At 43.6% G+C, this 17685-nt stretch overlaps 1 protein-coding gene across 7 annotated transcripts in view; it reads right to left on the bottom strand.

Annotated features, from left to right (window-relative positions):
• Positions 1-17685, bottom strand: part of LOC129847712 (scm-like with four MBT domains protein 1) — a 34029-nt gene that overhangs the window by 11502 nt on the left and 4842 nt on the right. The window contains exons 3-13 of one of the 7 annotated variants that reach the window (XM_055915465.1): positions 15538-15605; positions 15101-15206; positions 14720-14920; positions 9561-14425; positions 5376-5635; positions 4986-5229; positions 3118-3206; positions 2711-2963; positions 2202-2296; positions 2032-2133; positions 1152-1311 (exon numbers count right to left, since the gene is read on the bottom strand). In XM_055915465.1, the coding sequence (XP_055771440.1) occupies positions 1152-1311; positions 2032-2133; positions 2202-2296; positions 2711-2963; positions 3118-3206; positions 4986-5229; positions 5376-5564 (1132 nt within the window). In that variant the 5' untranslated portion in view covers positions 5565-5635; positions 9561-14425; positions 14720-14920; positions 15101-15206; positions 15538-15605. Of the gene's footprint in view, positions 1-1151; positions 1312-2031; positions 2134-2201; positions 2297-2710; positions 2964-3117; positions 3207-4985; positions 5230-5375; positions 5636-9549; positions 14426-14719; positions 14921-15100; positions 15606-17685 lie in introns of all 7 variants that reach the window. The other 6 variants (XM_055915463.1, XM_055915469.1, XM_055915468.1 and 3 more) reach the window with 6 other exon arrangements.

Below are 17685 nucleotides of genomic sequence, written 5' to 3' on the forward strand. Positions count from 1 at the left end.
AGGTAACTTATTAGATATTTTGTAGTCATGTTGGAACTGGTGTTTTTCTGGATCAAATGCGCCAAATAAATTGACATTTTGAAGATATAACGACGGAATTAATCGAACAAAAGGACAATTTGCGATGTTTATGGGACATATTGGAGTGCCAACAAAAGAAGATCTTCAAAGGTAAGGCATGAATTATATCGTTATTTCTGAGTTTTGTGTCGCGCCTGGCGGGATGAAATATAATTGTCTGTGTTTGTTGGATGTGGTGCTGTCCTCAGATAATAGCATGGTTTGCTTTCGCCGTAAAGCCTTTTTAAAATCTGACATGGTGTCTGGATTAACAAGAAGTAAATCTTTAATTTGCTGAATTGCACTTGTGATTGTATGAAAGTTAAATATTTCGAATCATTTAATTTGAATTTGGCGCGCTGCCATTTCACCGGATGTTGTCAAATCGATCCCGTTAACGGGATTTGATCCCCAAGTTAATACGTTCAGGAATAAAAATGTGCTTAACAAGTCACATAATGGCACATAGTGGCGCAGCAGTCTAAGGCAGTGCATCTAAGAGGCGTCCCTACAGTACCCGGTTCGAATCCAGGCAACATCACACACGGGCCGTGATTGGGAGTCCCATAGGGCAGCACACAATTGGCCCAGCGTAGTCCGGGTTTGGCCTGGGGTAGGCCGTAATTGTAAATAATAATTTGTTCTTAAATGACTTGCCTAATAAATATATTTTAAAAATCTGCAAGGACTCACTCTGTATGTGTGCAATAATATTGTTTAACATGATTTTTGAATGACTACCTCATCTCTGTACCCCACACATACAGATGTGTGGGGTACAGTCGATCATAATTGTAAGGTCCTTCAGTCGATCATGATTTCCAAACACATATTCAACCACAAAGACCAGGAAGGTTTTCCAATGCCTCGCAACAAAGAGCACCTATTGCTAGATGGGTAATTTCTTTTAAAAGCAGACATTGAATATCCGGAGACTCTCTGCCACAAAATGAGTGACAAAACCCTGGCCAGATAAGTTCAGTCTCAAGTCAAAGTCGAGTCACGAGTCTTGATGCTCCAAGTCTGAAGTCATTTTATTTTCTATCAAATCGATTCTTAAGTCATGTGACTCGTCCACACCTCTGCCTTACCTGGAGGGGGACTGAGGGGTACCCCATTTTTAAGGCTCCACTGGACAGGGAAGATTTCAGTGCTTCCATGGTGACAGAGGAAGGATGAGCCAGTCCCCGCCCCCTCACTGTCTCCCGGTAGGCTGTCCATCTGCACCAGGAAGTACTGTTCGCTCAACACCTGGGGAACACAATGATGACATCACTGTTACAGCCCCATACAATTAGGTGCAACCTATCACACACTATATGTAATTGATAAACACGGAAGAAGCTGTGTGGGTGCGGTGGGGGTGTTACCGTGGTGATCAGGGGCCTCATTTATAACCATTGTGTAAATGTAACAATAAATAGCTGTGTCCCATTTCTGAAAAGACTGTGCGCACACAAAAATACTGAGATTTATAAACTTGGGAGCACACCATACATGTTTCCCGTTATGAATCAGACCTGTCGTGAAACTGTGCACGCGTGAACGAGCATTAGAACTCCACCTGAAAACCCCCCATCATGCACCTTCTATGGTGACAATAATGCCCTTATTTGCTGTATACTTTGGAAGTATTGGAATTAGGCCAAGACAGTCTCTAAGGAAATAGCAATGCAAGGCGAACTTAATCAATTGTCTTTGGAGAGGTTGGCAGAATGTTTTCTTTTGCAGTGACTTTTGCTATGTCTGACCATGTCAGAAAGACAAAACCAATTGCAAATTGTTGAGGACTTGTAAAAAGATTGTTTGATATATCAATAATATTTTGTATTTACCTTTTCCCAAACCTAAATATGTTGCACTGCCCACGAATTCTGAAACATTGTCTACAGTAGGCCTACTGCTTACAGTGGTAGTCTACACACTTCAATGCAAAAAAGTGTTTAACGTCTGCTGGTGACATGGGGGTACCTTGGTGACAGTAGCTGGGCTGATGTTGAAGGGGGCAGCGGGATTCACCGCCTCCAACTTCATCCCCTCAGAGAAGCAGTGAGGAGAGAGGACTGGCCTGTCCTACAAACACACAGAAAATATGTCAGAGGGAGACAGAGAGGGCAGAGAGAGGGAGATGTAAAGCATACCTTAAAGAAGTCTTGATTGAAGGATTCTTCTTTAGGCTGTCTGATGGTCTTTCTCACCTCCTCCCACTCTGCTTCACTGCGCAAACTACGAAGCACTGAAACACAGCATTGACAATATCACTACATTTACATTACATTTAAGTCATTTAGCAGACGCTCTTATCCAGAGCGACTTACAAATTGGAAAGTTCATACATATTCATCCTGGTCCCCCCCGTGGGAATTGAACCCTGGTCCCCCCGTGGGAATTGAACCCACAACCCTGGCGTTGCAAGCGCCATGCTCTACCAACTGAGCCACACGGGACCGTGTGGTCCCGTGGACCTTAGTGTGGACCACACTAAGTAACTCTCATTAATACTTACACACACACACAAAGCATCCAAACAAACACAAACAGTGGTCAGCAGGCAACCAGCCCAGCATTAATACACCTTATTCAAGGACCAGGGTTGGTCAACAGCATCACAAGGTGCACCACAAGGTGCAGAGGCAGTTATGTTCCTTACCAGCAGGTGGGGTGAGAGAGCAGCTGTTCTCCTCAGCCCAGCCAGGTGGGTGCAGGAGGGGGTCCAGGTAGAATACCCATCGCCTGGCCAGTGACTGGGTGAGCCCCTCTGTCCCAGCGTAGCGCAGACACAGACGGCCCCCTATGTTGTCCTCCACCTGCGCCCCCCAGGCCACCCCTGGGTCCACACTGTCCTGCAGCTCCACACACCACCCCATGGGAAACAGGTCTGCTGGGTCTCCCCCTGTCTGAGCCTGGACATGTTGACATTTTTTTATTTAAAAAAATGCAGGAAAAAAATGTATAAAAAAATGTATAAAATAATCCAGCTTTTCTGACATGAGTAGTGATGTTGAATAGGTCCTAGCTATAGTTATGGTCCTGGTGTCCCCGCTCCTCCAGACTCACCCCCTGCAGTAGGTGTGCTGGTGCACTCCCTCCCTGAGCCAGAGCCTCCTCTAGGACAGCCTCCCAGTCACCATGTTTCTCACAAACACCTGGACCCACATCACATTCATAAATTGTGTACATCTTTAGGCTGTTAATTCCTGTATACAGTTGAAGTCAGAAGTTTACATACTGTACACTTAGGTTGGAGTCATTAAAACTTGTTTTTCAACCACTCCACAAATTTCTTGTTAACAAACTATAGTTTTGGCAAGTCGGTTAGGACATCAACTTTGTGCATGAAACACAAGTCATTTTTCCAACAATTGTTTACAGACAGATTATTTCATTTATAATTCACTGTATCACAATTCCAGTGGGTCAGAAGTTTACATACACTAAGTTGACTGTGCATTTAAACAGCTTGGGAAATTCCAGAAAATTATGCCATGGCTTTAGAAGCTTCTGATAGGCTAATTGACATCATTTGAGTCAATTGGAGGTGTACCTGTGGATGTATTTCAAGGCCTACCTTCCAACTCTGTGCGCCTATTTGCTTGACATCATTGGAAAATTAAAAGAAATCAGCCAAGACCTCAGAAGAAAAATTGTAGACCTCCACAAGTCTGGTTCATCCTTGGGAGCAATTTCCAAATGCTTGACGTTCATCTGTACAAACAATAGTACGCTATTATAAACATCACAGGACCACGCAGCCGCCATACCGCTCAGGAAGGAGACACGTTGTCTCCTAGAGATGAACGTACTTTGGTGCGAAAACTGCAAATCAATCCCAGAACAGCAAAGGACCTTGTGAAGATGCTGGAGGAAACAGGTACAAAAGTATCTACATCCACAGTAAAACAAGTCCTATATCGACATAACCTGAAAGGCCGCTCAGCATGGAAGAAGCCACTGCTCCAAAACCGCCATAAAAAAGCCAGACTACGGTTTTCAACTGCACATGGGGACAAAGATCGTACTTTTTGGAGACATGTCCTCTGGTCTGATGAAACAAAAATAGAGCTGTTTGGCCATAATGACCATCATTATGTTTGGAGGAAAAATGGGGAGGCTTGCAAGCCGAAGAACACCATCCCAAAAGTGAAGCACGGGGATGGCAGCATCATGTTGTGGGGGTGCTTTGCTGAAGGAGGGACTGGTGCACTTCACAAAATAGATGGCATCATGAGGCAGGAAAATTATGTGGATATATTGAAGCAACATCTCAAGACATCAGTCAGGAAGTTAAAGCTTGGTCACAAATGGATCTTCCAAATGGACAATGACCCCAAGCATACTTCCAAAGTTGTGGCAAAACGGATTAAGGACAACAAAGTCAAGGTATTGGAGTGACCATCACAAAGCCCTGACCTCGATCCTATAGAAAATTTGTGGGCAGAACTGAAAAAGCGTGTGCGAGCAAGGAGGCCTACAAACCTGACTCAGTTACATCAACTCTGTCAGGAGGAATGGGCCAAAATTCACCCAACTTATTGTGGGAAGCTTGTGGAAGGCTACCTGAAACGTTTGACCCAAATTAAACAATTTAAAGGCAATGCTACCAAATACTAATTGAGTGCATGTAAACTTCTGACCCACTGGGAATGTGATGAAAGAAATAAAAGCTGAAATAAATCATTCTCTACTATTACTCTGACATTTCACATTCTTAAAATAAAGTGTTGATCCTAACTGACCTAAGACAGGGAATTTTTACTAGGATTAAATGTCAGGAATTGTGAAAAATTGAGTTTAAATGCATTTGGCTAAGGTGTATGTAAACGTCCGACTTCAACTGTATATGAAAAACGGTGTATTCCAATACATTTATTTGAGCACAGGGCCCAACCGGTCTACAGCAACACAAACGTATGTCACCCCCTCACCATCGGGTGGTCTCATTGGTCGCCCCTGCTGCCTACCCCACCCCAGAGGGTGGAGGTCAGAGGTCATGATGTCAGACCAGAAGTCTGCTCGTCGGTCGTCGTGGTAACCCTCATAGCGCAGCAGCAGCAGTTGGCCACAGACAGTGATGATGGTAGCCACCCAGTAGGGTTGGTCAGGCTCCGAACGCACAGACACCTCCAGCATCATCCCTGGGGCCAGCCCTGTCTGCAGGCTACGGTCCACCTGACAGGAAGGGAAGGGGAAAGGCAACAATAATTCATGTGTGAGTGGATATACAATAAAGAGGGCCCTGACCAGGAAAAACTCTGGGCCCTAACTATAAGTACCATATCTGCTAATGGGCCCTGATATAGTGAAATAAGACATACATGTTTGAAGGCGTGATGTGGAACCGCCAATACTCCATTCTCCTCCAGATATTCATCCCAGTTGAAGTCAGACTCCAGGTCAGAGCCCCCTGCTGAAAGACACACAAACTCATTTATAAAGACAGAAAAATACACCACTGCCATTGAACCATTGTGAGACTCACCAGATTCCTGTGTCTCGGAGTTCATGATGCCCCCACTGTGTTCCCAACACCACCCAGAACACTGTATTAGCAGTAGCTAAAACTACTTTGATCCAACTGAAAAAGATACAAAGACGACATTAAATAAACATGTCTTGTGTTTAGGGCCTGGTACTCAGTGACTACAACACACTTATACAGCTCCACTTCCAAGACAAAAAAAAGGTTAGCACTCATGAAGATTTAGGTAGGTTCAGAGGAGAGTTGCATTTGGAAAGCTGTCCGTTTTGAATGTGGGACCTTTAGGCACGGCCGGCCTGCTCATTATGCATCTGCCTATGGCGGCAGATTGACAAGGGCGGCATTTTCTGAGCTAAACTGACCAAGACGCACCTCCAACAACAAAACATCAAACCTCATTCTGCCCCAAAACAATGACAATTTCTCTCAACCAGTGGCATATGGGCTTTTTAGGTGAGCGTTGATGCCACCCTGTGATAAGCAGTGCCCACTTTGTCAAAGGTAGGGGTGCAAAATATGTTGCTTGTCCATTCCCAACGTGCACCTCCAGGGTGCTGTTGGAGAGAGACATCGCTGCGGCGCTCCACCCCAAAATTGTATTTCACCTTTATTTATTATTATTATTTTATTCTTTTTTTAATTTTCTCCCCCTTTTCTCCCCAATTTTCGTGGTATTCAATCGCTAGTAATTACTATCTTGTCTCATCGCTACAACTCCCGTACGGGCTCGGGAGAGACGAAGGTCGAAAGCCATGCGTCCTCCGAGGCACAACCCAACCAAGCCGCACTGCTTCTTTAACACAGCGCGCCTCCAACCCGGAAGCCAGCCGCACCAATGTGTCGGAGGAAACACCGTGCACCTGGCCCCCTTGGTTAGCGCGCACTGCGCCCAGCCCGCCACAGGAGTCGCTGGAGCGCGATGAGACAAGGAAATCCCTACCGGCCAAACCCTCCCTAACCCGGACGACGCTAGCCCAATTGTGCGTCGCCCCACGGACCTCCCGGTCGCGACCGGCTGAGACAGAGCCTGGGGGCGAACCCAGAGACTCTGGTGGCGCAGTTAGCACTGCGATGCAGTGCCCTAGACCACTGCGCCACCCGGGAGGCCCTTGTATTTCACCTTTATTTAACCAGGTAGGCTAGTTGAGAACAAGTTCTCATTTACAACTGCAACCTGGCCAAGATAAAGCAAAGCAGTGCGACACAAACAACAGAGTTACACATGGAATAAACAAACGTACAGTCAATAACACAATAGTAAAGTCTATATACAGTGTGTGCAAATGAGGTAAGATAAGGGAGGTAAGGCAATAAATAGGCCATAGTGGCAAAATAATTACAATTTAGCAATTAAAACACTGGAGTGATAGATATGCAGAAGATGAATGTGCAAGTAGAGATACTGGGGTGCAAAGGAGAAGAAAAAAAATAACAGTATGGGGATGAGGTAGTTGGATGGGCTATTTACAGATGGGCTATGTACAGGTGCATTGATCTGTTCTGACAGCTGGTGCTTAAAGATAGAGAGGGAGATAAGAGTCTCCAGCTTCAGTGATTTTTACAATTCGTTCCAGTCATTGGCAGCAAAGAACTGGAAGGAAAGGCGGCCAAAGAGGAATTGGCTTTAGGGGTGACCAGTGAAATATACCTGCTGGACCTCGTGCAACGAGTGGGTGCTGCTATGTTGACCAGTGAACTGAGATAAGGCGGGGCTTTACCTGGCCAAGACTTATAGATGACCTGGAACCAGTGGGTTTGGCGACGAATATGAAGTGAGGGCCAGCCAACGAGAGCATATAGGTCGCAGTGGTGGGTAGTATATGGGGCTTTGGTGACAAAACGGATGGCACTGTGATAAATTACTCTGCAAATTGGATGCAGTCTAACATAAATCATGTAGAAGATACAGGATATGGTTGAAAGAGTTTATGGCCTTTTCTGTAGCCTACAGGCTGGAGATAGACTGTATGAATGTATTGAGACTGACACTTTTCACGTCATGCAGGTTTCTCCAATCAAATAGCCTAACCTAAATGCTGCCCAATCAAATAAAAAATATGTTAACAAACATATCCTAAAAACAGGCCAGGTCAAAGTAAAACGGACAATATGGAATGGCCATTCACAACTGTTGTCCAGGAGTTTCACCCCATTGTCATGATCAGTGGTTTCAAGTTTGTATCTGTACATTTTTGACAAGCTGATCATGCGAAAAAATAAAATACTTCTGCATTTCCTGCTGTGTAAACACATTGCAAATAGGCTCACCATAACTCCTAAAAAGGTTGGGTAGCTGATATTTATTTATATTGATTTAACACAGGAATAAGGACTAATAAAGCCAATGCAATGGCCTGTTTTTACAAATGGTGGGCCTACCACATGGATGGGCATTCATAAAATTCCATTGCGGGCAGACATGGTAGGCTACACCCAAGTAAACAGGAACCGAAGTCTTTTTTGGTCCTGTTCGATGTTCTTTTTTTGGTGTTTTACAAACTGTAGGCTTACCACTTAGCCGTCGCCTTTTGGAGGTCGTTTTGATTTTTTTGCAGTCTGGACCGGCCTTGATTTCCACGGACATTGGTTTTCGGTCCGGACCAAATATGAACCAATAATTGACGTCTATGTTTGCTTCAGATTTGGTGCGGTCCAGACCAGCCTTGATTTCAACATCCACGGACATTGATTTTTGGTCCGGTCCGAATTTCAACGTGCGGAAAATACATATTTTAAAAGTCTGGAATATAGGTATTTTCAACATACGGTTAACACGTATTTTAAACTTTCATTCATAACCAAATATGAACCTGACTTCAACATGCGGAATATAGGTATTTTTCAATGTCTTTCATGCTTTTTCAACGTCCTGGAAAATACTTATTTTCCCCCATAATTCAGAACCTAAACTGGAAAATATTTTAGACGTATTTTCAACGTCAAAGACCGGCCCTGCCTTAAGCGTTCTTTCAATTCAATACTGTCCATCTCTCTCCCTTCTCTGTCAGGGGTAATCAGTCTCAGGAAGGATTAGAGCCCTGTTTAAAGCATGCTATCTGGCCTAGACCCATTCCTACCACACACACAGCCTTCGATCAGCCTATGAGTTGTTGACATCTTTATTAATTTAAGAAGTCATTAACTGAACTCATCCTGAGAAATCCCTGCCTGATATCTTTGATAACGTCAATGTGACAAAGCAGTGATATCAAACGATGAGTGTGCACCTTTTAGGTTATAAACTGCACTATATATATATAGCACACCCTGGCTCCCGCCTGCAGTGACAGGTGTTCCCGCCAGTAGGTTAACGACGTCCCATGTCTGAAAAGGGGTTGGTTGACCATGGCGTGGCAAAACCAGCACAAAAATGCTAAACCTGCCTACACAGATGTTAATACTTTGTTTATGTTAGGTTGCTAAAATGGTTGTAAGAAACAGTATAGGTCACATTTTGCCACAGACTAGCGTTAAACGGTGTAATAGGCTACACTGTATATTATTTTACAATGTTACATTAGACGCTTGCAATGATACATCGCAAGTTAAACAACCATGAAATAAAACACATCTTGACTACAAAAAAACTAGTCAGACTTTTCAGGGAAAGGTTGTGTCAGCATCAGCAATATGACAATCTGTTGACACAATACTGCAGGCAAAGGCGTCATGCGCCCAGCTCAACTTTAAATTCTATATTGCGGTCGTGATCAAAATTGAATTCACAACATTGAAAAGAGCGTGCCTCTGGCGGTTTTGCAATGTTGATCGTGGATATCAATCTGTGCAATGAAAATGATCGGGTGCGCAAAGCTTGCAGACCGTTTCCACTGTCCACGAGCAAGTTTCAAGCTGAAATGTCAAGTATTAGTATGGCGCTGCGTACTCAATCGAGCACAACACAGCTTCTTAGACACCAGGAAAAAACACACGTGAGCCACTAAGGCAGTTGAAAATACGTTTGCCCGTTAGTATATTGTAAATATTAGCTAAGTATTTTATAAACTTACGTGAATCTCACCTTTTCCTAGTTTTTCCAAGTAAATTTAAAACATCTCCCTCGCCTGCCTCTCTTGTTCTCTGCTTCCTTGCAATATGTCACAAACCTCAACTGCGCATGCTCGATCATTCACTTTCTCAACCTGGGGCTGTCAAGAGGAAAAGGCGTCCCGCACCGATGGACTTGTTCATATATTTCAGCGATTAGAGGAAAAATATGAACATACTCTGCCCCAAACTTTGTGTTGTCTTTGTTTCAATTACAACAGCATATCTAAATCAATTCAAAAACAACGACACGGGGTCAAGTATAAGCAAAAGAAAATAGGCCTACACAGGCTGTCGTCGTGAGCCATGCAATCAAATGTATTTATAAAGCCCTTTCTACATCAGCCGATGTCACAATGTGCTGTACAGAAACCCAGCCTAAAACCCCAAACATCAAGCAATGCAGATGTAGAAGCACGGTGGCTAGGAAAAACTCTCTAGAGGACAGAACCTAGGAAGAAACCTAGAGAGGAACCAGGCTCTGGGGGGTGGCCAGTCCTCTTCTGGCTGTGCCGGGCAATAAATTATACAGCACACGAGCTACTTAGTTAATACAAACAATGCAATTCAATAACCTATCTTTTGACTTGTCTGCATCCAATTCTCTATAGACTAAAGGCAACTTTTCATTTGTATGGTATATTTCTGTAGGCCAAAAGACTACGTTGGTTTAGACTCGGCAGGTAAGACTTAGATTCCATATGACTATAGACTTTTTTTTGTTCTCTCGCAGGGTGGAGACTCAAGCAGTAATTAGGTCTGCTCCGTTTCCATGGCAACAGCACCAAGAGACGCACTAAAGGATAGATGTTGGGTGGTGGGAAAACTCGACGCAAATACTTCCATTCAATACTCCCGATATTTATACTAGACAATATTCGCTGCCATCATGCAGAGTAAATTGGTAGATACATTACATTACATTACATGCGCCTTCTATGCACTAGTATCTAATCTGGCCTAGGCTACAACAACACAATCAGCCAAAATACACCTGTAGGCCGTCATTGCAAATAATAATTTGTTCTTAACTGACTTGCCTAGTTAAATAAAAATACAATAAATACAAAGTACCTCTCAAGCATTACAAAACGTGCAGGTGAAACAGTGTTTATAGTGCTTGCTCCAATGACTGTAGACTTGCTCACACACAGGTAACTGCCAAAATAAAGGAAACACTTGAGTAAATGAGGTATGCAAATTATATTGAAAGCAGGTGCTTCCACACAGGTGTGGTTCCTGAGTTAAATAAGCAATCCCATCATGCTTAGGGTCATGTATAAAAATGCCCAGTTAACGATTATTTTGGCTACCATGGCTGAAAGAGCAGATCTCAGTGACTTTGAAAGAGGGGTCTCAAAAGGGGGTGTGTATATGAGCTCTCAACCCAATTGAACACTTATGGGAGATTCTGGAGCGGTGCCTGAGACAGCGTTTTCCACCTTCTTGTGGAAGTATATGGTCACATCCAATGTTCCCTCCTTTTTCTTTTTTTTTTACCACTGATCAAATGTCAGGTCTGTGCAACTTCCAGTGCATGTTTGCTGTGAACACAGGCTGTACCAGCTTTAAGTTACAGTGTCAGACAGTGGTGAAGTAGGCTACTTGATCATACTGTAGGCCTATCAAAGTTGCCTTCCATCAAAAAAAATGGATAAAATGCATACCATAACATTTGAACATGGAAATTGCTGTTCTGTCATTCAGTCTACAAGACTTTTAAAAACATGCAAGACTTGACATTAACCCGTTTATCCACTTGTCCTTCAGACAAGGTCACTGAAAATGTGTTGTTCGATGCAAGAAACCCCATTACAAAATAAGATGCATTATTATTCCCATACCATTATTACAGATAATCAGACAAATGATGCTACTCTCTGCCTATTGGCTACTTAGCTTATTCAAACCTGTCTCAAAATACAACACTGCCACTAAGACAAAAAAAAGCTCTTTGCCTGACTCACTTTTCAAAGATGTCTAACAATGTACACGTTTTCAGCTCTTGTAGGAAGCAATCACTCCCCCATTGCCCACTACAAATGATCTATAACTGGGCTAATAACTTACATAGCAAAGGATATGAACAAATATGCACACGTGGCTACATGGAGTTCTCACTTTGATCTCAAAACAAGTGCATTGCTCACGACCGCTCATGCTGTAAACAGTCCAGTTCAAAGTGAATGGCACAGGTCCATAAGCATATAGGCCGACTACAGTTCCGATTGGTTATGCCGCACCGGCAGTCGTACTCCATAGTCTCTATGGGGGTGCCACAGGGTTCAATTCTCGGGATGATTCTCTTCTCTGTATACATCAATGATGTCGCTCTTGCTGGTGGTGATTCTCTGATCCACCTCTACGCAGACGACACCATTCTGTATATCTCTGGCCCTTCTTTGGACACTGTGTTAACTAACCTCCAGATGAGCTTCAATGCCATACAACTCTCCTTCCGTGGCCTCCAATTAAATGCAAGTAAAACTAAATGCATGCTCTTCAACCGATCGCTGCACGCTCCTGGCCGTCCATCCAGCATCACTACTCTGGACGGTTCTTACTTAGAATATATGGACAAATACAAATACCTAGGTGTCTGGATAGACTGTAAACTCTCCTTCCAGACTCACATTAAGTATCTCCAATCCAAAATTGGGGTAAAGCCCCGCTTTATCTCAGCTCACTGGTCACCATAGCAGCACCCACCCGTAGCACGCGCTCCAGCAGGAATATCTCACGGTCACGCCCTGACCTTAGAGAGCCTTTTTATGTCTCTATTTGGTTTGGTCAAGGTGTGATTTGGGGTGGGCATTATATGTTTTTTTTTTATGATTTTGTGTTTCTATGTTTTGGCCGGGTATGGTTCTCAATCAGGGACAGCTGTCTATCGCTGTCTCTGATTGGGAACCATACTTAGGTATCCCTTTTTCCCTCCTTTTGTTGTGGGTAGTTGTCTTTGTTTGTGGCACTATAGCCCTTACGCTTCACGGTCGTTTTGTATGGTTTATTTTTTTGTTGGCATCATTTTAAATAAAGGGAAAATGAACGCTCACTACGCTGTGCTTTGGTCCAGTTCTTTCATCGGCCGTGACACTCACTGGTCTCCCCCAAAGCCAATTCTTCCTTTGGCCGCCTTTCCTTCCAGTTCTCTGCTGCCAATGACTGAAACGAACTGCAAAAATCACTGAAGCTGGAGACTCATCACCCTCACTAGCTTTAAGCACCAGCTGTCAGAGCAGCTCACAGATCACTGCACCTGTACATAGCTCATCTGTAAATAGCCCATCCAACTACCTCATCCCCATACTGTATTTATTTATTTATCTTGCTCCTTTGCACCCCGGTATCTCTACTTGCACATTCATCTTCTGCACATCTATCACTCCAGTGTTTAATTGCTATATTGTAATTACTTCACCACCATGGCCTATTTATTGCCTACCTCCCTTATTCTACCTCATTTGCACATACTGTATATATACTTTTTTTTACTGTATTATTGACTGTATGTTTGTTTATTCCATGTGCAACTCTGTGTTGTTGTATGTGTTGAACTGCTTTGCTTTATCTTGGCCAGGTCGCAGTTGCAAATGAGAACTTGTTCTCAACTAGACTACCTGGTTCAATAAAGGTGAAATAAAAATAAAATAAAAAAGTTATGCATACTCATTTATTTAATTATTATTTTTTGTTGAACTTTTACCCCTTTTTTGTGGTATCCAATTGGTAGTTACAGTCTTGTCTCATCGCTGCAACTCCCATACGTACTCCGGAGAGGAAAAGGTCGAGAGCCGTGCGTCCTCCGAAACATGACCCAACTGCTTCTTGACACAATGTCCGCTTAACCCGGAAGCCAGCCACACCAATGTGTCGGAGGAAACACCGTACACCTGGCGACCGTGTCAGTGTGCACTGTGCCCAGCCTGCCACAGGAGTCGCTAGAGCACAATGTGACAAGGACATCCCTGCCGGCCAAACCCTCCCCTAACCCGGGCGAAGCTGACACAATTGTGCGTCACCTCATTGGTCTCCCGGCCGGCTGCAACAGAGCCTGGACTTGAGCCAGGATCTCTAGTGGCACAGCTAGCAAATGTGAGAGGCTCCTTGCATACTAATTCTTACATAATTCATTTTGTTTCGCGATGTTGCACTGAAAGTGATTAATATTGTGTTGATTCGATCACACTTCCCACAGTAAAGGGGCCTTTTGATAGTGTTAAGGGGGAAAACTGTAGAAAGTTGAGTGAAGTTCAACCTTGTTCTTCTCTGCGCGGACTGATATTTCTTCTGTACGGCAGTCCCGGGGAGCTGTGCGCCCGTGTAGAGTTTAGAGGGAACATTTGTCACATCCCTCCAATAGAGTTCCAGACACTTGTAGAATATATGCCAAGGTGCCTTTATTTTGGCAGTTACCTATACACACGCACAAATACACACACTCACACACACTCAGGAACAATTAAACAGTTTTTGGCCAGTGAGCCACTCATTCTGAATTCACCCTCAGTCCATGACAGGGTTACTTAGGATTGCAGCCGTTTCCACATTCCCTTCCAAGTCACTGTCTTCTGCTCTATCCATCCTCTGCCATTCTGTCTCTCTCGCCTTTCCTCTCTGCCATTATAGCTGGCAAGTTAATATAGGTCCTTATCTTTCCTCTGCTGGGCAGGTTTAGCTGTGTTTCTTCCCATAGCGAGGTAACAGTTCATTCTTAACAAATTGAACAAGTTTTGTCTTCGTAAGAAGAACGGTGACAAATACACTCAGTAGACACCCGGGCCCCACGGCGATGTGAACCAGACTTAGTAACCATCCTCCATCACAACAGAACACACCCTGAAACAACAGACAGATGGGAGTACAGACAGATGGGAGTGAGAGGAATCTGATTCTATGGTAAAGAAATACACAAAAATAAGAATCTGGCTCACTATAATCTCTGAGTATGTGGTAAGCATAGACATATAGTTTATGTTCTAACTCCCATTTCTATGGTGGTAAGATAGACACAATAACCATTTTACTATCTGTGAAAGACAGAAGTGTGATTGGCTGATATGTGATTGGTTGGTTTATACAGGATGTGGTGTGTACAGCAAAGCAGTGAGGAGAGCAGTTATAGTGTGGTACCTCAGAGAAGGCGGTGAAGACTGCGCTTAGAGCAAGAGCCAGTAGCACGAAAGAGGAGGGCCTCAAGCCGCGCAGGGGATGATACGCAGGCCCATGTTCAGACAATTAGCTAGGGTGAAGCAAATGCCCCCTGCCCACCATGTCAGCATGTAGGACAGGAGCAGGAAGGAGATGGACAGAGGCAACATCACCAGGTTATACCTGGGGACAGACAAGAGGGCAGCTTAAGCAACTTGATACACTCTGTGTGTGTGTGTGTGTGTGTGTGTGTGTGTGTGTGTGTGTGTGTGTGTGTGTGTGTGTGTGTGTGTGTGTGTGTGTGTGTGTGTGTGTGTGTGTGTGTGTGTGTGTGTGTGTGTGTGTCTGTGTGTGTGTTCTCACCTGTCGACCTCTTCTTTGCTCATGGCAGTGAAGACAAAGCACTCAGTCACTCCATTAATGGCTAGCAGGAGTACATAGGAGATGTAGCATCACAATAGACTGGGCCCTTCAATATAAACACACATATTATTACACACAAACACTCACAAAAAAACAGTAGCTTAAGGAATTGGATCATTCAAATCATTGCTGATTCCCCATAGAGGTCTAGAACCAGGTGAGAGTAGGCGTAACCAAACACTGTGATGATCAGACCAATCACAAGCACCAGCTTCAGCAGACACTCCAGAACCTCAGCTGCTATGGCAACCTTCTCCTGCAGACCAATCAGCAATAAGCATCAATGCACATGCATGAGCTATTAGGTGTGTAATAGCCAACTTTATAAATGGTGAAATGAGTGACAGGTATTTGATTGGCCGACTCTGCTTTCTGACCTGTTTCTGCTGCATGACATACCGTCCCCTCTCAAGGACTCTGACGAAGAAGACATAGTGTACACCAGCTACGAAGGACAGGACAGTTAATAACAGTTAGCTTAGTAGACACTCTTCCATAGTTACTTATGAGGGTTGCATCATGAAATACCATTTTCATCTATACAGATTAATATTTACTCAAAACATTACTTATTATAAAGTTAATATTACTTCATGACCATACCCTCTATGTACACACAACCCTCTAACCATACTCCCTTGTAACCAACACATCCTACTGAATACAGCTTAGTCAGACTACACCCTCTGCACCTATCCTCTTTCCCTGACTACACCCTCTGCACCTATCCTCTTTCCCTGACTACACCCTCTGCACCTATCCTCTTTCCCTGACTACACCCTCTGCACCTATCCTCTTTCCCTGACTACACCCTCTGCACCTATCCTCTTTCCCTGACTACACCCTCTGCACCTATCCTCTTTCCCTGACTACACCCTCTGCACCTATCCTCTTTCCCTGACTACACCCTCTGCACCTATCCTCTTTCCCTGACTACACCCTCTGCACCTATCCTCTTTCCCTGACTACACCCTCTGCACCTATCCTCTTTCCCTGACTACACCCTCTGCACCTATCCTCTTTCCCTGACTACACCCTCTGCACCTATCCTCTTTCCCTGACTACACCCTCTGCACCTATCCTCTTTCCCTGACTACACCCTCTGCACCTATCCTCTTTCCCTGACTACACCCTCTGCACCTATCCTCTTTCCCTGACTACACCCTCTGCACCTATCCTCTTTCCCTGACTACACCTATCCTTTTAGTTTTCTTGCACATTATTTGTGGATCAATCTTCAAAATGTTCTTAAATGTGATGTTTTGGTGCCTCTAGGACAATTCAAAAGGCTAATTTAAGACCTTATTACTGATGAATGTGCTTGTTTTCTATGACCATGTTGTTCTTTCTGCTTGTATTTTGTATTTATATTGATGTATGTATTTTCACCAAAGCCCCATATATGCATCATACGGTCCAATTAGCCTGCTAAATGTTGACTATAAAATTCTAGCCAAACTTCTGGCAACGCTTCTGGAAACAGTCCTCCCATCAATTATCTCACCGGATCAAACAGGTTTTATTAAAAATAGACACTCATTCTTCAATCTTCGAAGATTATTTAATATTATATATAATCCTTCTGTCGTCAATACCTCTGAAGCCATTATATCTCTGGATGCGGAGAAAGCGTTTGATTGGGTGGAATGGAAATACCTTTTTACACTCTAAATAAATTCGTCTTTGGCTCTAAATTCATGGCTTGGATAAGACTTCTGTACTTATCCCCTCAAGCCTCTGTCAGGACTAATAACACTCAGTCAGACTGCTTCCCTTTGCAACGATCGACACTCCAGGGTTGCCCTTTAAGTCCATTACTGTTTGCCCTCGCCATAGAACCACTTGAAATAACACTTCGCTCCAACCCCCTCATCAAAGGTATAGTCAGATACGGACACGAACACAAACTGTCTTTATATGCAGATGATTTATTATTATACACATCCAACCTTTCTGTCTCTGTTCCTGCTGCACTTGCCACTTTCACATCCTTCGGTCACTTATCAGGGTATAAACTGAATCTCAGTAAAAGCGAATTGATGCCGCTGAATATGGCCGCAAAAAATGACCCTTTACATAACTTGCCATTTAAAATTGCTCACAGTAGTTTTATTTATATCGGGGTACATGTCACAATCAGATTTGAAAACCTTTTTTAAGCCAACTTTGCTCCTCTTTTAACCCGTACTAAGGACGATTTGGAACACTGGTCTTTGCTACAACTCTCCTTAGTCGCAATAATTAATTATGTTAAAATGAATACTCTCCCAAAATACTTATATCTCTATCAGTGCCTTCCGCTTTTTCTTCCCAATACATTTTTCAAAAAGATCGACGGCCTAATTGTCACGCCCTGGCCTTAGTATTCTTTGTTTTCTTGATTATTTTAGTTAGGTCAGGGTGTGACATGGGGAATGTTTATGTTTTGTTAGTTTTGGGTGTTTATATGGTAAAGGGGTTATGGGGTGTAGTATATGGGTTTGTGTTGAGTGTAGATGTCTAGCGTTGTCTATGTATGTTTAGTT

Source organism: Salvelinus fontinalis, chromosome 3 (genome assembly GCF_029448725.1).
Source record: "Salvelinus fontinalis isolate EN_2023a chromosome 3, ASM2944872v1, whole genome shotgun sequence".
NCBI lineage: Eukaryota > Metazoa > Chordata > Actinopteri > Salmoniformes > Salmonidae > Salvelinus > Salvelinus fontinalis.